General features: G+C 44.9%; 5 protein-coding genes across 8 annotated transcripts; 3 read left to right on the forward strand and 2 right to left on the reverse strand.

Annotated features, from left to right (window-relative positions):
* The first annotated feature begins 767 nt into the window (after positions 1-767).
* On the forward strand, positions 768-6,265 carry LOC128723585 (endonuclease III-like protein 1). The gene is made up of 3 exons (XM_053817345.1): positions 768-797; positions 4,095-4,961; positions 5,776-6,265. Exons 1-3 carry the CDS (start codon positions 768-770, stop codon positions 6,217-6,219), a joined length of 1,341 nt encoding a protein of 446 aa, XP_053673320.1. The 3' UTR covers positions 6,220-6,265.
* LOC128731542 (ubiquitin-like protein 4A-B) lies at positions 5,023-5,648 on the reverse strand. The gene is made up of 2 exons (XM_053824667.1): positions 5,541-5,648; positions 5,023-5,470 (listed from the first exon to the last, which is right to left on the reverse strand). Exons 1-2 carry the CDS (start codon positions 5,586-5,588, stop codon positions 5,105-5,107), a joined length of 414 nt encoding a protein of 137 aa, XP_053680642.1. The 5' UTR covers positions 5,589-5,648; the 3' UTR covers positions 5,023-5,104.
* Positions 6,266-6,333: 68 nt separating the features above from the next.
* LOC128731029 (prostatic acid phosphatase) lies at positions 6,334-8,188 on the reverse strand. Its single transcript, XM_053824124.1, has 3 exons — positions 7,877-8,188; positions 7,670-7,768; positions 6,334-7,565 (listed from the first exon to the last, which is right to left on the reverse strand). The coding sequence occupies exons 1-3, from the start codon at positions 8,018-8,020 to the stop codon at positions 6,501-6,503; spliced, it is 1,308 nt and encodes a 435-aa protein (XP_053680099.1). The 5' UTR covers positions 8,021-8,188; the 3' UTR covers positions 6,334-6,500.
* A 966-nt stretch (positions 8,189-9,154) lies between these two features.
* LOC128730857 (TATA-binding protein-associated factor 2N) lies at positions 9,155-11,819 on the forward strand. 4 transcript variants are annotated; one of them, XM_053823939.1, is made up of 5 exons: positions 9,155-9,285; positions 9,453-9,870; positions 9,979-10,261; positions 10,332-10,442; positions 10,514-11,819. In XM_053823939.1, the coding sequence occupies exons 1-5, from the start codon at positions 9,277-9,279 to the stop codon at positions 10,596-10,598; spliced, it is 906 nt and encodes a 301-aa protein (XP_053679914.1). In that variant the 5' UTR covers positions 9,155-9,276; the 3' UTR covers positions 10,599-11,819. The 4 variants fall into 4 exon arrangements, with proteins under 4 accessions (XP_053679914.1, XP_053679917.1, XP_053679915.1 ...); XM_053823942.1 differs by lacking the exon at positions 9,155-9,285 and having other exon boundaries at positions 9,537-9,871; positions 9,986-10,261; XM_053823940.1 differs by lacking the exon at positions 9,155-9,285 and having other exon boundaries at positions 9,552-9,871; positions 9,986-10,261; positions 10,553-11,819.
* Positions 11,820-13,686: 1,867 nt separating this feature from the next.
* On the forward strand, positions 13,687-22,413 carry LOC128730922 (esterase B1). Its single transcript, XM_053824015.1, has 5 exons — positions 13,687-13,812; positions 16,782-17,919; positions 18,002-18,180; positions 18,340-18,623; positions 21,963-22,413. The coding sequence occupies exons 1-5, from the start codon at positions 13,687-13,689 to the stop codon at positions 22,150-22,152; spliced, it is 1,917 nt and encodes a 638-aa protein (XP_053679990.1). The 3' UTR covers positions 22,153-22,413.
* Positions 22,414-23,028: the final 615 nt, after the last annotated feature.

Here is a 23,028-nt window from a genome sequence, read left to right on the forward strand (position 1 = left end):
GAGCACTGGCGCGCGAGCGACAGAGAAAGCAAGCAAAAGGACATTTGAAACTCGTTAAACTGTCCCCGTGGGTTTGCGGGGGATTGTTCGCATCCGATCCGATGCGTCGAATGGTGGCGCACACTTGCGAGGATCCGGATGAAACAATCGGAAGCAGTTGCAACATTGGTGAGCCGTCTTCGCAGGAACAACGCACGGCAGCAACCAATACAAACCCAACACAACCATGCGATATCGCTGAAAAACATATCTTACTAGAGTGAATCGGACGCGGCAGATTAGCGGACGGGACGTTAGAAGGACGAGCTGTCGAGGCGGCTGGAAGGGCTAGAACATAGATAATCGAATGCCTGGAACGTGAGTTCTGCAAGGATGCGAGTGGCGCAAAACGGTTCGACACCCTTAGAGGCGAAGCAAAGCTTTGCAGGCACCATTAGCTAATGAATTTACTAAAATCGCGCAACCGTGGCTAGGTTAAGGGACGGCTCTAACAGTGGGGAGCTAAGTGTGCACGCTTGCAGGAGCAGCTTTACTCTGCGTACAAATGTTGAGGTGAAAACGAGTAGACCTAAACACACGTTGATATCTTATACTAACATGTTCCGTTCATATTTGACTAATTTTTATATACTTTTAAACATTTTTTAATATTCTTCATATGCTTAAATTCACCATGTTCGTCGTTTTTGAGAATGTTTGGTACAAAAGGTTAACTTTTACCATTGTTTGAATCGTTATGGTGTTAGAATGCCAGCATATATTGAAGCATGTCATCTGGATTGAGGGATTCCATGGGAGTAAGTTCTTCGTTAGGTCAGATTATTTTCTCCCTGAAAACCGGACTCTTTAAACGACTTTTTCGAAGAAGTTTAATTGTATAAAAAATCTACATATACAACAAAAGAGACTATTTCGCTAGACGTACGTACACACAGCAGGACATCGAAGGTTTTTTGTTAGTTTTCCGCCCTTTCGGGGCGCATTTGTACAAGCATAAGCGTAAGCTAAAGCTTCTTGTAAAGCATATTGGAAAGCAACTACAATTTAGCTTTTGGGGTAAAACACACAGAAAAAAAACAAACAAACGATCGACAATAAGTAAATGCATCAGGGTGCAGTTACACTATTTACAGTGCAAGAGACAATAATAGTATTTGCATTTGTAGACGCGCGCGCCCCCTCTTCCGGAGAGGGTGACGGCAGGCAAAGTTAGAGTAAATGAAACATTAAAACTTCGACAAAGTGATTCATTATAATAATTATAACATTACTACTAGTAATACTAACAAGTGACAAATAATACCATGGACAATAATGCGTAATTACCAACCTGTTCGAAACTTTCAAAACCCATTACATACGTGCTATTTCAATCAAAAATCGTCTGTGTGTGGAACATTAAATTAGCGTTGCAAGAAGAATGCCGGACAGGCGAGAGCAGTTCAAAATGCTTCACGCGGTCGCGCCGCAAACTAATGACAATATAATGCAGAGCACAATGCGCTCCATCATCTTAGATAGTTTAAGAAATAACGAGTAACAATTGCACGGAACGCCAGGAAGGTCCATTGGTCCGCGTTCGGGAGAAGACAATTCGACAATAATAAGTGGACAATAATGAGAGAAAAACTGGAACCTATAGTAGTATATATACATACATACCGACAGCGGTAAGCTAATGGGAATTTTATATGTTCAACACCATTGGGTTTTATTGTACTTATTCGTATAAATGTATAGCATAAATAGTGTAAAAACTAACAACAATAGCATGAAAATTGCCCAACGGGGAGCCGAATGTGCAAACCGATGAACAGGTATTTAACCTTATCAACTTCAACTTCAAACATAGCAACCAACCATTCTGCAACACCCGATCATAAGGCTCAAGGTGTATATAATAGCTGTTTTTCCTAATCACAATATACACGCGTACACAACATGCACACTTTTCGGATCCAAAAGGCTACTATTACTAATATGACAGGCTAGTTGTTAACAACATGCACCTAGCGCAAGATAAATGGAAAAGAACATAAAATTTTAAAAAAAACAGCAAAAGCAAAACGAAGGACATTTACAATTGAAAAAAAAACAGTATCATATTCGATTTCAAAATTCACACATGCACACACCCAAACACACACACGCACACACAAGTGGTTGATTGACGAGGAGGACACGGGCCAAAGTCCGTTGTAATTGAAATGAAAACTTTACTGATAACTGTAAATTTAGCACGAAACTCAAAATAGGCTGGCGAAATGCAATTCACTCAAATTAAAATAGAAACGATACGGTTCGCGAATCTCGCGTACACCACGCCACAACATCGCTTCTCCGGCAAGGGAGTAAGGGAGCAGTGGTTTACGTGGGGTGCATTTTATTCTACTTCTTGTCTTTGAGAAGAGTGTAAGAAACCTACTTTAAAGCCATCATCCTACACGACGATAAGGACAATAATAGAAGTGGTATGCGGCGCAGATACATACGTTATGGATATATATATACTACGATCATAGAAGAATTGCTAAATTAACATTATACATATATACAGTGTACGTGTAATTTTACAAACATTTACAATGCTAATGTTGAGAAGTGCAAACGGCTCACGAGCAAACGTATGAACGGCGACTAAGGCGAAAATAGGAGACGACCATTTTCAAACAAACCGAACACGTGGGCTGGAAGCTTGCTAAGTGTTTACTGTTCACTATTTACTGTGTTTTACTTTTGAATGTCTAAATTTTTCACACTAAAATACCTTTGAATCGTATTGCTTCGAGCAAGCTGCCGGATGCTTTACGTTTCTTTAGACCTGCGTAATCATTGGAGAACGCGTGCACATGGCATAAGAGCACCTCAGCAATGTATTTTTTGTTCCGATGTCGTTTGCTTTCACGAACACTCGGCCATAGGTTGCTACAATACTAGCGTGCAAGGGCAATAAGACAGAAGTACCACAAGGGATCGTTTCACAAGAACAATAATACAAAAAGCTTAGACTCCTGCTATGGGGATTAATTGTAAGAACCATTGTCATCAGCTATGTGTCAATTACATGACAAATAGAAAGTAAGGAGGTGTTTTCCACCCAACACAAAAAAAAAGAAATTGGCATCTCTTCGAAAGACAATAACTAACCCAATCGTTAGGCGGGAAGAGAAGATTTACAACACGTGGTCATGGCGACGAATATCAAAAATAAGTGCAAGAAAAACATCGCACAAGAAATAGCATAAAGCAAGTTGATCTTTAAATGCATATTGAAGTGCGTAGCACAGTATTACGACAGCGCCGATTTCAAAAAAAGAATACCAACCTGCACAAACCAACTGAATACAATGTCAATGGAACTATTAAACGCAACATCTGTGAGCAAGGACAAAGGCATAACGGATGAGTTTTCCGTGTTAGCATTCCGTTCCAGTTAGTTTGGAAATCGTTTTTATATTTCTCAAAAAAAAGGTGATCAATTCGAGGCATAGTTTTGAAATGATGAGCAAACTAGCAAAGAGCAAGCCACTCAACGTCTGAGAAGTTTCTGAAAAACGTTCTTTTTAAGACCTGGCTACAGACTGTGCGGAACATGCGCGTAATTGCTCGTGCTGATTTTGACATCCTGCTTTTGACAGCCAAAAATCTGGCGAAATCAATCATTTGACAGCAAAAAACATGCGTAATACATCAAACATCAATAATTAAAGAATCAAATGAATAATAGGGTAATGTGCATCAAACAATAAAAATAAAATACATCGTCGATCTGGAAGCACTTTGATCTTTTTTTAATGAATTCTCGATGACTCTTGTTTTCAAAATGACTTGACCTTCAGATACAAGAATGCAACAATATAAACAATATATTGACGTTTATTTATTACGATACTAGAAACGGCTGTTTTGTTTTGAATGCAGTAGTATGAAAAACTTAGAACACGTTGAACATATTATAAGACGTCTGAGCATCTACATCCGTTTATGAGAATTCATTGTACCGGTGCATTACAGAACGTTTTTAACGCAATGGTAATTCAATATTTTCTGTACATTTAGCTCATCATTATCTGAACTGTACATTGTTGTTTCAGGGAACAAAATCACCTTACTTTTCTCCTAAAAAAACACAAAACTTGACCAAACAACAAGGTCTTAATCTTCTGCAAAAGGTGACCAAGGCCAGTAAATCTACATTCACTACATCCGATGTTAAATCTGCTTGTGCTTCCAAATCAAAAATTAATAATGTTTCAGTTCAAATCAGTAATGGTTATTCAGAAACCAAGATTAAAAAGCATGGTAATATAAGGAAAGCTAACATACGTATCGATGCTGAAACTAATACAAAGATTTCAGTAAAAAAATCTGAAGAAAATCTGATGCAACCGACGAGTACCGAAAAAACTCCGGAAAAAATCGGTCACTCATCCCAAAAGACAATCTGTAGTAGTGAAAACTTATTTGAAAGTACCACAGCCAAGCTAGCAGAAGGAACTGCTGAACATGAAATAAAAATTAAATTGGAACCGCCGGATGACGTTGTGCAGACCGTGTCTGAAAAAACGCCGATAAAACAAGAATCTACGAAGATATTACCTCCTATCAAAAGGGAACTCGTTGACGGAGAAGATGATTTGAATGATGTCAAAGAGCAAAAATGGGAACCCGAGAATTGGCGACAAATGATGGAAAACATTCGCAAAATGCGCTTAGAAAATTTGGCTCCCGTAGATACGATGGGCTGTGATCAATTTTCGCAAGACACAGAGAATGTATTTTCGGATCGTATCAAAAGATACCATTGTCTCGTTTCTCTCATGCTGTCCAGCCAAACTAAAGATCAAGCCAACTACGAGTGCATGTTGCGGCTCAAGAAACATGGTCTCACGCCGGAATCAATAGCAGCCACCGAAGACAATGTTTTGCAAAATTTAATATTTCCCATCAGTTTCTACAAGGTACGTAAAAATTATAATGTTGTGTTCTTCAGAGTATAATCTTTACATGATTATTGCAAGTTGTTTATTCAGTACTTCTTATTTTAACGTTATTTGGAAACAAAGGAAACAGTCAGTTCCGAGTTTGGAATAACTATGCAATATTACGACACGGCTTGAACATTCTGTCCCTTTTTGGATAACATTTCCGCAGCAATCTTTTCTAAATCATCGAGACTGAGTTGGTTCAGCTTGTGTTCGAAATCGTCCATGAATTTAGTCGTTAATCGTTGCGATTGCTCTTCTTGGAGGAACCGTTTAAAGTGCCGATAAATGACATCTCGTAGAGGGTCTGGTTTTTTGACTACTAGTGTCAGCTTTGTTCCATCGGTAAAATTGCCGTAGGAAGCCACGGTCTTTTCATCTGCTAGTGCTTTACCAACCAGCAATAACTTCTGATGTTCAACCGGAATTGAACTTTTCTTCTCTATGTCTTCCTTGATCTGCAGAATTGTAGAGTCCTCGGTGGTCTGTGAATCAGAGAGCAAGCACAATTTACTTACACTGAGTGTACACGGATGGCAATTATCGTATGCGTACCTCTACAATATACTCTTCACCTTTTAATATTTTTATCGTTAATTTCATTTTGCGTTTAATCCAGTCCCTTGATTTTGCCGTCTAGTTTTGTAAACATTTGTGCCAAAGGAGATCTGTCAAGTGAGAAATGACTCGAATCCTAGGGGGGAGGGAGCAAAAAAGTAGCAGTGTTGCCAAATGGTGTGGATGTTAAATTTTGATTTTAATAGTTTAATGTAACTTCTTTTAATTTCAGAACAAAACCAAATTCATTAAACAGACGTCTCAAATTCTCATCGACCAGTACGAAGGGGATATTCCAAAAAACATCGAGGACCTGTTGAAGCTACCAGGAGTTGGTAAAAAAATGGCTCATCTTTGCATGCGTTCCGCTTGGAACGTTGTGACGGGCATCGGCGTGGATACGCACGTGCATCGCATTTCAAATTTGCTGCTTTGGGTACCGAGAGAAACGAAAAATCCGGAACAAACACGGAAAGCATTGGAGAAATGGTTGCCATTCGAAATGTGGGAAGAGGTGAACCACATGCTCGTAGGGTTTGGTCAAACTATTTGTACTAACAGGTTTCCTCGATGCCGTGACTGTTTGAATGCGTCGATATGTCCGGCTTTCGATAAACAGCCGATGCGTAAAACACCTATCAAGAAAATGGGTAAAATGGAAGATCTAGAATTTTAGGATTGTTAATTTTCATTCTGATTGATTATTGTGTAACGTTCAATCACCTTCAGTACAAAAGAAATTTTTGCGTTTACTCCTCAAATAAAACACATGCTCATCAACTTCTCAATAAACGAGTACTTTGATTATGGAAAATTTATTTTTATGCTATCACTTACACGCTCATATCCAGTACAATCCTTAAACTTCAACGGACATCCTCACACTAGTAACAGACAGTATCAGTCAGCATTTTCTATATAATTTCTAATAAAAATTGAGTCTTAACTGTAATAACCTCAACCATCAATCCGTAAGTACCACCGCTCGCTGCTATTGCGACGTTTTGCAATCGCAACCACAGTCAAGAGGACTAACAAAGATATGATAGTTAACGACACAATCCCCAAGAGACTGCTGGTGGAATTAAGATCCGCCTCAACGTAACTCATGGACAGCAACGACAGTTGACATTCACTATCCCAATCCTTTGGTAAAATGCTGTCGTAGATTTCAAACATCTTGTCAAGCGAACAACTTGAACCACATCCGGGAATTACCAGCTGGAGCGGTTCGGCAGTGGTGTTCTTGTAGAAAATTTGTACATATGATTGTCCACCGTCGGAGGGCTGACGAAGTTCAAACATTACGCACGCAGCAAATGGTGGATTGTGCAGCTCGAAAACACGCATTGCATTTAGAAGGCTCGCGACGGTAACATCATGTGCACTGTACATCCACACGGATCGATTTGGTTTCAGTTTTCCATTAGCCTTTGAACGGAATCGTTGCAGCATCTCTTTCACCAGCGGGCCCATTTTCAAGCGTGCCAATTGGGTGGTATTTGTTTTAACCGCAAACGTCATGGCCGAAATCGTTTGCAACGGTTCAGGGTAAACGGATCGTGTCCAGTCCGGCAGCGTCATGTTGTTCAACTCCTCTATATGCAAAGCACTATACAGGTTCTGGAGGGACGTTAGCGAATCGTATTTTCGACCGGTCTTTTCGGTCACGTATCGGTATAGCTGCTCCAAAGAGGCATTGTACGAATGGTAGGGTTCCGATTGCCGGTATATTTTCAGTGCGTGATCGAAAGCAGGGCATCGCTTCTTCGCTGCCAGCACGCCATCCAGATCTTCCGAAACGGTGTGTACCGGAATCGGTTGCCATGTCATGCTTGAGTCCCATACGTCGGTCCCTGTTGGTGGATACAAACCGGCGAGGTTTGCTTCCGCGCTCATCAACGTGCGATCCACGTCGGTAGACCGTACGTATATTTCATCACTGCGATAGGTTTCCTTCAGCAAGCTCGCATACCGTTTACGAAGCCATTTTCCAAGCAGCAAATGGCGGATTTTGCCAGCCTACAAAATGGAAATTTCAGCACAGAGCATATAACAGTTCGATGGTTTATCCCAAGCGTTAGCACTTAACGGGATCGTTATTTTCATATTTTCCGGCAACTTACGTTTACTAACTCTCCCCATCCAGCTGTCCAGTGGCTTGGATCCTTCCAAGGATCGTTGGGATAGGGATCGATCGGAGTACGATCGCCATGGCGGAAGAGCTGTGTAATGAAAATCGAAGTCCATCAACATAATTCGCAAACGCACGGCATATCGAGCAAGAAAACAGAGTAAGATTACAGCGACAACAACACCTCTTATCAACTTACAATATGCGCAAAAAGAAGAGTGTCTTTGTTCCCGCACGTTTCGTTTTGCGTACCGCTGACACACTGCAAGTTTAGTCCGGTTGCCAACAATAGCACCGCAGTCAATGACCACAACCGAATGCCATCAGCTGTAGCAGCCGCCATCGCAGCAAAATTGGTGGGAGGTAAATCTATGCGCTACGCTGGAATCAATATGTAAAGCGTTTTCGCGCTAAACTACCATTAAAATTGTAAACGAAAAGAATTCACGCGAAGAAGTAACATTCACTTGCTGCAATCACAATACAATAACCGTTCCATATGGTGCGCACCGAACTGTTATCTATTTCGGGAACGACTGAACAGATTCGCGAGCGTGCGATTTGTTTGCGTTGCACGCACTACACTGCTGCACAAAATGATGGGACGAACGCGAATCCACGTATTTTTAACAGGTCTTTATCTTGAATGGGCCGGTCACTTATCGACTGCCACCATGATTTTATCTTCTTTCACAGTGTGCGTGTGAAGCCTAACGTAGCGTTAGGATAACAAGGATCAGGATCAACAAGTAGCTAAAATAATCATAAAATGATATAGTATATCATGTATTATATATTTTTGTCATCGTTTCTGATCCGTTCGTTTTGATCCTGAGCGTGCAATGAAAAATAAAAAATAAAATATTTACGTGAAGCATTTACACTTACTAGGAATTTTTTATAATTTTTTAAGGTTTAACATCTCTCAACTGAGCCTATGTTTAAAAAAAACAAATAAGCCAAATTAGACTACGAATCTATTTCAAACTATATACAAAATATTTTAGAATTCTAGCGGGATTGAAATTATATCACATAGCGAATGATTATCCACTGCAAATGTTTTTTTTTGCGTTTGCGTCTAGTGGAAATATATTCGTGAATCCTTAACTGCACTGCTCGAATTTAATGTCCGCGCAGGCAGCTCGAAAAAGACGATGTGGAGAATGCAACTATTGATATAAAACATTAGTGGTCGAATCCAAATGTTCAAAACAAATGTAGAACGCCGGCATAATTGAAGTAGAAAAAAGATATTGCAGAATGGTTCTTGCAAATTTATTTCTCGTAGGCAAATGCAACTATAGATGCATCATCATTCTGTGAGAATTAAAGGACGCCGCCATCGGCTGCCATTCTGCAGGTGTTTTCCCCCTGATAGTGACAGTTGTCATCGAAGCCATAGCTGTCATCGAACAGAAAAGTGAAATCTATTGACGCCATTGGAACGTTGGCGCAACCCTGGAGAGAGAGCAAAATATTTTTGTTTTTTCCCATCATCCTGGTTCTGTTTCGTTCTCAATTCGTTTTAGTTAACCATCGTAAGCCTTAGCTTAACACAGTAGACATAAGTCACAGACGCAGTAAAAGACGCCAGAGATGATTCCGGTAGGTATTTTGTTTGTGTTGCGCGCGGCGGTGCGGTATCATTTCCGGTGCATTCATTGAGTCCCCGGCAAAAACCTCACCGATTACGGCCGCAGAATCCGCATGAAACACCATTAACTTATATCACTGTTGCTTCTTTCTTGCTGCCCATGCAACCGATCGCACAGAGAACTAAAGTGTTTGTAGGCAGCTTGCCACCATCGACGAAACCGGAGGAGATACGCCGGCTGTTCGAAAACTATGGCGTGGTGACGGAGTGCGACGTGATGAATCGGTGCGCGTTCGTGCACATGCAAAATCAGGATATGGCGGAAAACGCGATCCAGGCACTGCACAATACCACCTTTAAGGGTGTAACGATTGTGGTCGAGCGAGGCCGAGTCCGCGAGCGGCCACCGGGTGGTGTCGGGGGCGGCGGTATGGACAGCGCACGCGGTCGCGCCGGCGCCGGTCCGATGAGGGGTTCACGCGGAGGAATGCGTAGTCAGCCGTATGGTGTTGGTAGCTATGGTGCTACTCGCGCGCCCGGAGGTTATGGAGCTCGTACGAGCTATGGCAGCGGAAGCCGATACGATGGAGGCTACAGGTAGGCTTTAGTTTTTTGTTTTAGTGGCACGCTCTTCCGCTTAATATCGAGACGCGGTCACAATGGACCTAAATTTGTCTCCCTTCAATTTCATCGATGTTGCCGGGGCTATAGGAATGACGTTGGGTACAGTTCCTCTGGCAATGCATATGGATACGGATACAGCACCAACGGAGGTGGTTACGGTAACACTCGTCACGCAAGCAGCGAGGATCGCCGCGGCTTCACATTGCCCTCCTATCCCACCGATCCAAGCAGAGGAACGTATGGAGCCAGTTACGATGGTTATTCCAGCTATGATGGTTACAGCAGCTACGGATACGATACAACACAAGGATCATCCAGCTACCAACGGTGGCCATCTGCCACACCCACAGGAGCAGATAGCTTGTAAGTCGAGTGGTATATGAACCACTGCATTTTATATGTATGATGTTTGTTTCAACGTCATTTTTGGTAGCTCATACCCTAACAGTTACACGCAAGGAGCAGTGGATGGTGGGGCCGTTGGGCAAAGTACAGACTATAGTCAATCTTATCCTTCCATGAGCGGCAGCTCATCGGGATATCGGTAAGAGCATCCATTGTAACATTATTTCTTTTTGAAGATGATATATTAAAGATTATTTATCTTACATGCAGCACGTCCACCGCTGCTGCGTCACCACAATCCTACCGTAGCTCCGTGTCTGGATACGGATCATCCTCGACCGGTAGAAGATTCTAACGAGCTGCGAACGGAGTGTATCAAAGTGTGAGATTGGACGTTGATTTGCAGCACTGAAGAACGCGCTCAACAAACTCATGATTGCCGTTAGGCTCTTTACCAGGTTCACTGATTGAATGTCATACCGGCGTCACCATCATGGCCATTTCGATCGTGTTTATCAATCAATGATCACCTAATTAATCATATTCAACAGCGTCATCCGTGGATCTATTTTTAAATAAGCAAAATGTTTTCTTGGAAATAGTACTGTAGAGTTTGCTGCAACACCTAAACAACATTTCCGGGTTTTAGAGATTGTTAATTGAAATCCACAGCAACTTAACAGAAATTTAGTTTACTTAAAACATTACTTTTACGGATAAGATTGCGATCATGCAAACTTATTATCTTTTTTGGAGTGAGAACCTTTTTTTCTGTTGCCGATTGTTGTTTGATTTTATTCTCGTAGTCTGGTTATAATTCGAAAAATTGCCTCTACACATTCAAATTTGAACGTACAAGATTCTGCAGCGAAATAAGAGCTGTCAGAATTCTGAATCGTGTGTATCACGAGGGAAAGGAAATCAATTGAACCTAATGTCTAATGTAATATCGAAATGTTTTCTTTCAAAAGATAAACTAGGATTACGCCACACACATGAATAGGAGAACAATCTCCAAGGAGAAGGTTGGCAAACATACTGCAGCCCATAGAAATGAGCCCTCGTAGCGTGTTTCTGGATAGAGACACAGAGAAATAGAGAAAAGAGAGAAAGCAAAATTCGTATCTGATTATTTCCGACTAATTCCTCATGGCCAAACTAAGAGCCGTTAGCAAAAATACAACGGTGGAGCACGTCACACAACAGTAGCATAATATAGGCTGAGATTGCTCGGAAGAATGTTTGATATGTTCAGTCAAATATCAGAACGCAGGTCATGCATTTCGTTTCTTGAAACTAATTTCACTTGAAGCAAACCCTCTGGAAAATATTCTCTATTGTATTTATAAATATATATATAACGTCAACAAACATCTATATTTACGAAAAACAGCGCAACAGAACGGAAATCGACCGGGAATATCCCGATATCGCATCCCTCACGCGGTGGTGACGCCCGATCTGTAACATACACTCATATGTACACATACACGCACACGCCCAGACACAATCACAAGACACACGAACATTTCCATGCACTAGAACAGAACTTTTTTTTCGATATAGTATAATAAAACCGAAAAACAATCAAGATTACTCACTCTCCAACCGGCAAACGAAGCGTGCGAAAGTGTGCCTTATAAACCGTTCACTTTTCCCTTAGTCCTGGCGTGCACGTGATAAGTGGCTCTCGTTCGTTCTTCGCGTTCGCAGAAGAGAAGATCAGAAACAGGCTCGTAGTCGTTGGTTCGCTAACCGTACGGCCGCCAAAGGCCAGAGGGCCCTCAGATGACGGAGAAGCGTACCACCGTGAGGCTGCCTAATAATATTCACTCGACCAACGGGGACCTCAAATGTCATGGTTTTAATGGGTCGATGGTTCAACGTGTGGTGTGCCACTGCGGGAAGTAGGTCTTAAACGCGTGAGCCCTAAAATCGCCTCCGATACCCATCGGGACACGCCACACATTTACGACACCATCAAGCTGCACGAGTAACGGGGTCGAAACTCCAAACCTGTTCCCGTACCACCGTGCGGCTCCAGTCGAAGGTGCCAATGTACCAATGCACCAGCAGCTCAGCTGATAAACAGGCACATGCTTGCAGAGGCTTAAGCTCGAGTGGACCATCGGGTACTTTTCGTGGTTGCGATCGAGGAGATTGCTGCTGCGCTTTTAAGAAATGGGAAACCGCGAGGATCTAGGAGCACCAACGCTCGCTCGCGGGTTTCGGTTTCTTTCGCACGTGTTCGTGCGCGAAAAAAAAAGACACTAACTCACGTCTCAAATCCAGAAGGGGTGTTGTCGCATCCCCAGAGAGCTGCGAGATCAACCCCGGCTCCCGGGGGTTTAATTTCTCGCGCCATCCAAGACAGCATTTCGCTCTCGCAGCCAACCGGAGACCAACCGTTGCCGTAACCCGCAGGCAACGTGGTCCATTGCGCTGAGCTTTCGCGTGCTTGCGTGTGGCTGGCGCGTACTACGCCACCGGCATTATGCAACGTGCGCGAACGCCGAATGTGCCGATCGCACGCGCGAGCCTTTCGGTTTCAGTCGAGTCCCAGCATCAGCCTCATACGGACGGGTTCAGGAAGCGAAGTGTAGTGTGTTGCTGTGGACTTTTCCCTCAAAGTGTGTCTCTCGTTCGTGTTTGGTGCGTTCGCAGAAAGCTGTCATACTCGGTGAGCCTGTTGGTTTGGATAACGTTGGCCAGCGGATGGGCTTGGTGTAGGGATGTTCGAAATTCGGTCATTCGACCGGGTTGTGGCGCTCGAGTCGGGGTCGTATCTTGTTATTGCTATTTTTCGCCAACTCGTTAAGTTAAATAACCGCACCGGTAGGGTGAAAGGGGCGATACGTGTCTATCGTATCGCGAGATGATTCGAAGCCGTCGAAAGCCGCGCGATGTTCAACAGGCAAATAATCGATTTGTTTGCGAGCGATCGGCACACCGCGCCCGTGGTGCAGTTAGGCAAGCAAATTCAAAATTCGTTCGCCCATCCCATGGTGGCGCACTGGCCATTCATGATTTTGAGGATGTGATCCTCGTGGTCGGTTGGGAAGCGCACTCTCTAACGCAACGTTATGCGGCCGGTTTCAAACCGCAGGGCCGTTTATTATCGCGTAACGGCATGCCAACCATGTGTGGTCCACTCGAACGTTATCGACATCGCGGATGTGTTCAAGGTTTCGTGACGCTCTCCACCTCGATGGTGCCGGGGCAAAAAGCTTCTGTGTGTGTGTATGCACGTCTCTCCCAGGGTCGTGTGTGATTTCGGCCGGCCGAAAAACCGTCCGCAATCATTATGAAGAAAATACGCTTTTGTCCCCAGGGTTCGTAGCAACGACGAAGGACGAATTTCGGGTACGCTCCAGCGCTCCAGGGTCCAGCTCTAGCGAGAGGAGCCAAACATCGCCCGTTGCTCCACAAGACGACGTCGCGAAATGTACGCCTTTCGGGTGCTGATCCTGTCGCTCGTTGCCATCGGTGTCCATTCCAGCTATGCCCTGCCACCGTCCACATTCGGCGAGGCCCTCGCCAGCGCCGGTCAGCTGTCGAACAAGCTGAAGGTAAGCTTAAACGAAGAAGGGTGCTTTTTCTTTGGGGACAACACAGGGTTCGTCGCTTGACGGCGCGTTGATGTCACCCGGTTTGGGCGAACGAAACGGGACGAGAAAAAGAAAGCTTTAAACCAGACCAGGCAAGAATGTTCCAAATCAAATCGTAATTTATGCACACCAAAGACAATAATGGCATGAGTATTCATATTTATTTTTTTTTTATATGATGGTAGTGGATTGCGCTAAGAATGTTGATTGTTTTTCGAGTATGTCTAATGTTCAATTTTTGAATTGCTATGAATTTCATTAAACAAATTCTCCACTATTCCTTTTGTGGTGGATTTTGTAAATCCCATTTTCTGCATAGAGACAAGTTTAGTTTAGCAAATATGAATGGGTCGATTTCTGTGATAGAAGAAAACTTCCGTTAATTATTTAATGATTGTCCACACCATAACATCTCTATCGCAATCTGAAAAAAAGTAGGAAAATAACACCTTATCAGCATTCGCACCACACCTCGCAGACACGCTGCAATTACGCTGTCTGGTGTCGATTGGTGGGACGGTTTATGCCAACGATTAGATCAGCATTAGTCACGAATAGAACGTCCAAACCAAACCGGGCCTACCCGTTGGCACGGTATCAAAACGAAAGCAAGCTGCGCGTAAAGGTGCGAAGGCTTTCACCGGTCGACCCCGCAGGTGGATTAGCCGGACACCTTGCCCTACGCGAGCTGCTTAGAGCATCGCCGCAATTAGCACCTTTGTGATAAAACCACAAACCCGAAAGAAAGAATGTCTCACACAAAACGCATCCAAACCCGTTGCCGGTTCGTTTCAGGAATCGCCGGCAAATATGCCCACTTGAAGCCCTTGCCAAGATACGACCGGTGGCTAATTAATCTTGTGATCGCACCTGCAACACAACCTTGTCCTTAAGCGCTGATTGAAGCCCTTAATCTTTCACCATCCTGCTGACTCGGTGGTGAAGCGTTAAGGCTTCAGTTAGGCTTTGTGCCTGCAACAACAGCAGTGAAGGTTTTTCAAAACCATTAAAGATCGCTTTGTGGCGCCTCCGCGACACGGGGGAAGCTGATTATTCGTTCGCTCCCCTTCCGGAGATGCCTTCCTTTGTACGGTGCCGCTGTTAATGTCCGCCAGTGGATCGCTGCAGCACCCAAATTGAGTCGTTACATGAAAGACACATTAGCGACGATCCGCGTTTGCGATGATGCTCGATGCATTACGGGACGGGAATAGCGCATGAGCACGCTACGGTGAGCCACACATAAACGGTTGGCACACAAAATGGCAAACGACGAAAATGACACTCCCAGTGAGCCGTGGAAGGTGTGACCTTGCGTCAAGTACCAGTCAATTACCGAACTCACGAGCGCCACGGATGCGGAAAAACGAGAAGGTTGGAGTGCTTTAGGAGTGTCAATAAGAGGAACAGAGAGAAGGATGCGTGCGACGGCAAAGAAATGTCAACCTTCGATCTATCGAGTTGAAACGCCACCGGCTTATAACCTCCCTCAATGGCAAGGTCGATCATTAGGCGCAAAGGCGAGCTCAGCTACCGAACATTGACTGCTAATTGATGTGGCCACAATGCGCCACACCACCGTCATTGCCTTGGGAAATCGCTCCGAAGCCGGTGAGATGTGACTCGAAAGAGATGGGAGGGAAAAAAATCCTATTTATCAACGAGATTAACAAACCACCTTACCTTGAAATCATATCCGTTGGTCTCGTTGGGTGCTCGTTGAGAGTTGGGTGGTGCAAATTTTCTTTACCCGTCCCGAATACGTGTGTCTATGTCCGGGAAAACCTTGACCTACACGATTCCGTTTGGCTAACGGAAAAGTTTCTATCCATTTCCCAGCCTACTACATAGCGAGACGGTGCGATTGAATTTTCAACATTTGTCGACCAACCAATGAGTCACATGAGGGGAGCGTTTTTGTCCGTTTTTTGTGCCATAATTTTCCACATCGGTGGCGTGTTTTTTTTCTCTCGTCTTTTCGTCTTGTTCAACGCAGCCTATGGGGCCTTCAGATACGCTATCAGCAAAATGGATGGCGAAGCAAAAGCTTGCGGGGAAACTTGCACACCCCATTCGCCAGTGTTGCTGCATCGACGTCCATCGCGTTTCCTCGTTTCGGTTTCGATGGGCACCTCGTTGGAAGTTATGACGCGGTCAAAGTGCATGATGTCTCAATCGAGCTTGTTGAACGGTTTTCCTCAGAGTAGGGCATGAACGCACGCGCTGGAAAAATGCGAAATGTGATGGAGCGTAGCGCTACGGGGTGACTTATCTTTCCGAGATAAAGATCTCACTCGGCAACGTTGGAACGTTGTAATGGATTTAAATTAATGATTGAATTAACTTGCTAACTATGCAGCAATTGCCATAAATTAAGTGTTTTCTTTGTCTACCAAAAATTTTCTGTTTTCGAAGGAACGCTATGTGATTGAATTTGTTGTACAGATGACAATGCAATAAGAAGAGTAGTCTGGTCTGTTGGGAAATGTATTTAAAAGCTCCTTACTTTTCCTCTAAAAAGCGAGTTGAAATATCAGAGCTGCCATGGTTAGGTGGCGTCATAAGCAGTTCTTTAAGCTTTCTAAAACCAGCGCAAAATGTAGACTTTCATGCGAATAAAAAAAAACACTTTCGCTTCATACGATACCACACCGTAACAGAGCGTTGGAAAACGCTTTGGCTATTTTGCAACATGCATTACGAGCCGCATGACTCACGAAATGTGTTTCCTACCGGCCCAATTTGCCGATAATCGTCTGCGGTACGTTCAAATCGCACCCTTCAAACAGGAAATCAGCTAAATAAACAGAAAATAATAATCACCCTTCAAACAGAAAATAATCAGCTAAAATCACACGCCAAAAGCCGTCGCATGGTGGTAATCGATTCCCAAACACGCAGAGCTGACATTTTCCTCTCTTCGCCCACAGGAAACGGCTGCGTGGAAAACGTTCACCGGGATCGCACGTGACTCCGACTCAATCAACTCGCTCGTACGTATCATTCCACGCACAACGATGGGTTTCGTGAGGGATGTAGTGAGCACGTTTAAGCGTGAATCTCGGGCCATCATCCTCACACGTAATGGTGCCCTCGAGGGTCGTCTGCAGCAGGTTAAGGGCGGTGGTTCTGGCTCATTCTACGCCTTCAAAGGCATCCGGTATGGGCAGGCTCCGGTTGGTGAGCGACGCTTTCGGGCTGCTTTGCCCGAGGAACCATGGAAAGGAGTTCGATCTGCGGCTCGTGAGGGTTCGGTGTGTCCACACCGTAACATGATCCTGGACAACTACAAGGGCAGCGAGGACTGTCTGTTTCTGAACGTCTACTCACCGGAGCTACCTGTCGGTGACGATAACCCACGACTTCCGGTGATGGTTTGGATTCACGGTGGTGCCTTCTCCTTCGGATCTGGCAACGCGTTCCTCTACGGTCCGGATTATCTCGTACCGAATGGAGTCGTCCTGGTGACGTTTAACTACCGTCTTGGACCGCTCGGGTTTCTAAGTGTCGGGCAGGATGCTCCCGGAAACGCCGGGCTTAAGGATCAAGTGCTGGCATTGCGCTGGGTTAAAGAAAACGTGGCCGCCTTCGGTGGGAACCCAGATGACGTGACCATTTTCGGACAATCCGCAGGTGCCGTATCGGTACAGCTGCTCACGTTATCTCCACTCGCGAAAGGTCTGTTCCAAAAGGCGATCGCACATAGCGGTTCGGTGTTAAACCCGTGGGCAATAGCTCGAGACACCCGTGAGAGAGCATTCCGGCTTGGACAGCTGGTTGGTATCCGGACAAACGACACCCAAGAACTCTTGGCACAGTTAAGACGCACCGCTCCGCAAAAGATCGTAGATGCCGCCCTCAAAACACTGACAGCTGAGGACGTACGTCGGAGCATTGGATTGCCGTTTGTACCGTCGATTGAGGACTGGCCTCAGGAAGACGATGACGTGCCTGTCGAGGATCCTCTCATCGCTGAAGAACCACTGCAATTGCTCAAAACCGGTCGGTACCACCACGTTCCGACGATCGTTGGTTTTAACTCGCACGAGGCAATGCTGTTCATGAGACGTAAGTCAGACTTCCCGGTATGGGTCACTCCCAGGATGACGGTCCTGCTATCATTGATGTGTTTGTTGCTTGGTCCTCTTAGGTGTGCGCAAAGATCCGAACCTGCTGCAGACGCTTGATGCTGACTTCGAGCGTTTGATTCCGTTGAACTTGCAGCTAGACCGGGAATCGGACGAAGGCAAGCAGTTTGCAGCCAAGATGAAGCGTTTCTACATGGGCGAGAAGCGTGTCTCCAACGAAACCATCCAGGAGATGATGAATGTACGTATAAAGGATCACTTGGCTCGTCAACTCAGTCAAGGCAACGAACTGACTTCCCTTCGTGATCAGCTCTTGTTCTGTTGTTTAGTGTGACTTTCAACATTGACTTGGGTGTGCTTTCTGTCCCTAACAACGCTCTATTTGGCTTACAACCCACAGCTCATGTCCGATGTGATGTTCCTGCACGGAATTACCGACTACGCCCGATTGCATGCGTCTCATAACGGGCTGAATTCGACCTGGGTGTATCGATTCGCGTACGATGGTGCCCTGGGCATCTACAAACGGATCCTTGGCATCGACTGGCCAGGTGCTTGCCACGGTGACGAGCTGGGCTATCTGTTCCACTTCGGAGTGCTCAATTTGCGACTCGACAACACCTCACCCGAGCTGCAGGTGATGCACAAGATGACACGCATGTGGTCCAACTTCGCAAAGTACGGGTAAGTACAGGTCCAAAAGCGTCATATCTCGTTGGGTTTGTCTTCTCTGACATTTGTGACGGTTCAGACTCCTCCCGTGAGTGAAAGGAACAAAAATAGACCTAAAGAAACCTACACCAACTCATCCCGATTGCGGTGGTTTGCGATCTTTCTGCGGCTTTTCCTTTCGGTTCGGTATCGTTCGCGCATTTTATTGCGGTGCGATAAAGCGGCTTCGCGGCTGGAAGCTGATTATTCAACATTACGACACATCCTTCGAACCGAAGATGTCGCTGGGACCCATCGGTGGGGAGGTTTTTTTTTCCTTTTGGTGGGACGAGTTTCAACCGGGAGATCCGTTAGGCACACGTTCGCATACTAATCAGTGGTGGCCCAGTTTGGGCTCAGCAGGGTCAAGGTTGGTTTAGGGGGTGATACAACACAACAATGACAACAAAAAAACAAGACAAGCAGCTCAAGGTTGCGGGTTGCGGATTGGTATCTGATAGCCACAGATTGCGTCTAGGGACAGCCACCACGACGAGTTGGGTAATCGATGTTCCTAGGTTTGACTTGCTTAAAAAATCTCCTTACTTTCCTTGGCTGTATCATCTGCATCTGCTTTGATGGATGTAGAAAACATTAAAAATATCGTATCGGTTCCAAACCAAGCCAGGTTGCTGCAATATCAGCTTTCTTTCTTAACAAACTCAATACGAAAACCCACCTTAACAAGCTACCCATCACATGCGCAACAGCCCAAGCAGCGTGTATGCGAGTTTTCCGCGGGTTAATGAACCGGTGCGTAATGTAGTAAACCCGAACCAGGGGGGGAGTTGGACTCTTCTGTCCCATGGATGGTCATTATTTTCTTCCATCCGCATCCAAACGTCTGCTCGCTACTTGCCACCAACAACGTGGCCCTTTTTTGGCGTAATCAACTCTCGCACGCGCAAAGGATGACCTCATTTTGGAGCCCACCCGAAAGTGCACCAGAACCGGGCAAAATGAGTCAAACGCAATTTCCCACGCTGCCTGACCTGCCCGGTTGTGGCACGGATTGGCACGGATTGCTCGGAACAAAAGCACAAAAGGTTAACAATACTTTAAACTATCCATTTAACTACCGCTGACGGTGGTAACATTACGATAAATGACCGAGGTGGTAGAGCTCGCTGTCTGGGAGATGCATTATAAAGTAGCATGCTCCCAAAGTGACCCAATTGGGGTCTCGTTGAGTGTTGATCGTTAACACAGCTAAGCAGACAACGGGGGTACGAATAATAGGGTCATAAACGTGGTGTTTGAAGCGTCTCTTCAGGTGCTTCTTTTACGGACGCGCGCCATATCTAAATTAACGATTTTAATCTCCTATTATTACGACGCTCGTTGGCCTCGTTGAAGCTGGACTGTTTCGGAAGAGCATCTCCATGCAGATGTACATTTTGTTTGTTAACATCGCTTTTCAATTTAAGACACACCACACAGCGTTGGTGGGTGGTTTTTTGTCTTTGTCACGAGCTAGAATTTACGGTCCCATTGAGGGTCCCAAAAGCTCCCCACAGCTCACTAGGGTGATCGTTGCTCCATCCAAGCTCGGTGTCAATCTTAGCCCGCCTGGCAACTATTCACCCGTCAATCGCTGTGGGGTCTTGGGGGCTTTGGGGCGTCACCGGCAAAAGCAGGTGTTTTTCCAACTCACTCTCCGTGCGCGAACAGGAATTGTAGTAATACCTATTATTTGTTGCCGATCGCAAGTAGGATCCAAGTGGGGTTCGCCTGAGGTGTGTTGGCCATTGCACGCCCCTGTCATGACTGCCACCCTGCGGGAGGTGCACGAAATCGAAAAGCCCCCTCAAAAAAAAAAGCTTCCGAGCTGCTGCAACAGTAAACCACACTCGATCACACGGCGAGAAGTGCGTGTCGACGAAGTTATGCAAAGAAACAACAGAAGTAGCACCAATAACAAGATAAATGCAGTCCGTCGTTGGGTTGTCGGCGATAACGTGCCTAAGGGGTGGGTGTTCGTGTGTGTGTGTGAGTGGGGGTTGTTGATTGCACGGAGGGGTTGAAGAGTTATTGAACAACTTCCAAAAAAAAAGACAGACTCTCCTTCCAATCGCTTCGATGAGCCCCCAAAACTAGAGGACTCGAACATCGAATCCCCTCATTCGTCCACGAGACCCCAAAATACCCTCTGGCCGAAACGCCAAAGCCATCACCGGACTGAGGGCTCAGAAACCGGGCTGCATGGTTGGTTTGGAGTTGTTTCGCGTTCCTTTACGTAACCGGCTGCACAGCCTCGGTGTCGGTGTGGTTCGCGAAAAATGCCCCGGTGTGGTGGAAAAATGCCCTCTCCATGTGAACCGGCTTTCCTTCGGCATTTTGCAGCACAACAGTCGGCCTCGAACCGTGCCAGCTTTGGGCCGCGTAAACCTGGGTGCCCTAGAAGGCCCCTCACTGTGATAACGGCGAGAGAACGCTTCTCGAAGGGCGCTGTACGCGTTTTTGGCAACGATCACGCCAAAAATACGCCTTAAATCGCAACCAGTTGACGAAACGTGTAGTCCTTCCGGCGCGTACACCGAGCCGTACTTGTGCGGCAAGTGATCTTGAACTGCGCGACGGGCCGGTTTCGGTCAACACACCAACTTTCGGAAGGCAACCGTTTCCACACGCCATAAGTCGCACGTGTTGCAGTCCAGCTGCTGCCGAGGCGCGCCAAACAATCGCTAATAGAGCAATGTTGTCTCATTAACAATTCGCTGCAGCCGGCGGGCTCGATGACTGTGGTAAACTAGTAATGAACAATAAACCGCACCGCACCGCGCTATGAATGCAACAAAATCAATCAACCACCATCTTCACCGTTCTTCTACTGCAACCGGTAGAATGTGCTCCTCGATCGGTCGGAGCACATTGAGAGAAGCGATGGCGCACAAAAAAGCCGCAATACCCATTGCAGGAACTCTACGCGAATGATGGCCGGACACGCCAAATGAAACAATCTAGCACACGGTCCCAACTAGGGCCTGATTGATGGTCATAACGGTGTGAAGCACGTGTTGATTAGAGGCACACCTCGTAAATGGCGGGAAGGTTCGCTACCTTCAATTACAATACATCGTTGCGATGTTACAAACAGTGTTACAGCATCCTTCCAGCGGCACTCGTGTGTTACGCTGCTCATGGAACATTCAGTTGACGAGAAGTTATTAAACATTTGAACCTTTGCTTTTGCAAGTGAATTGCTTTTCTAACGTTTCTGACTGTTTGCATGGGTATATCCACATGGGTATATCTACTGTGATTTCATTTACTCATTTTCTTGCTTATTTTCGTTTACAAAATATATTACAGAAATCCCACGCCTTTTGGTGAAGACGAGCTGCTGCTGGGTGTAAGCTGGCCGTCGGTCATACCGAACAGTATGACCGAGCTGCCATATCTGGACATCACTGGTACGCTGGAGAGCAAAACCAATCCCGAATCAGCTCGGCTACAGTTCTGGGACGACACGTTTAAGAAGTACAACGGTAACTTGTTGTAATGCACCGCAGTACAATCTATAGTGGATACATAGCGAATCAGCTAAGAAGTCAATTGTATGGGGATTAGAGAGACATTTATTTATCGAGTTGCACAAGAAATTGCACCCGTTGGATGGCAGAATAGTAATAGCAAAACGTTGGTAGCTGTACCGGGAGCAACGTTTCGTGAGCAGGATTCTTATTTCTCTTCTCCGAGAACTACTAACTTGACCTGAGACTCTTGTGGATTTGATATGTGTTACATTATAGATATAGATAGATCATTTAATTCGTGTAAACACATTAGGTTTAAATGTGCTATGTTTAGTTGTTACTTTTGCATGTTTAAGGTCACGTTTTTGTCCGTATAGTGCTTAAGAAAGAAACAAATTATAGATCATAGGGCTATAGATAAAAATAGACACAAATCTTTCGACACCGACCCTGGGGACTGAAATAAAGAAATTTATGAAACAATTGACAAACAAATAAATCTACTAAAAAACTATGGTTATTATTTGTGTGAATATTCTACTGCGGAAAGAAATGTTCAGTGTAAAAATTTGAAATGGTAGACGAACGATGATTGGAAATCGCTGCAATTGTAACGTAGCTCTTTACATGTTTTAAACTGACTTTAAGGTAAAAAATGATCGGTTAGCTTAAATTGACTTGTAAATACAGTTTGAACAAACTAATGCATGAAATAACAATTATAAATCATCATTTATGTCCAGGATATGATCACCCTTAGAATATACTTGGTAATAAACAAATATATATATATATGGAAAAGGCATGAAATTTCTAGTATATTTAAATACTAATTTTGAACCGGTACAGTTATACAAGAATACCGAGCATAAAATATATTGTAACAGATGTAAATATGACAG

This window comes from Anopheles nili, chromosome 2 (assembly GCF_943737925.1).
Source record: "Anopheles nili chromosome 2, idAnoNiliSN_F5_01, whole genome shotgun sequence".
Taxonomy (NCBI): Eukaryota; Metazoa; Arthropoda; class Insecta; order Diptera; family Culicidae; genus Anopheles; species Anopheles nili.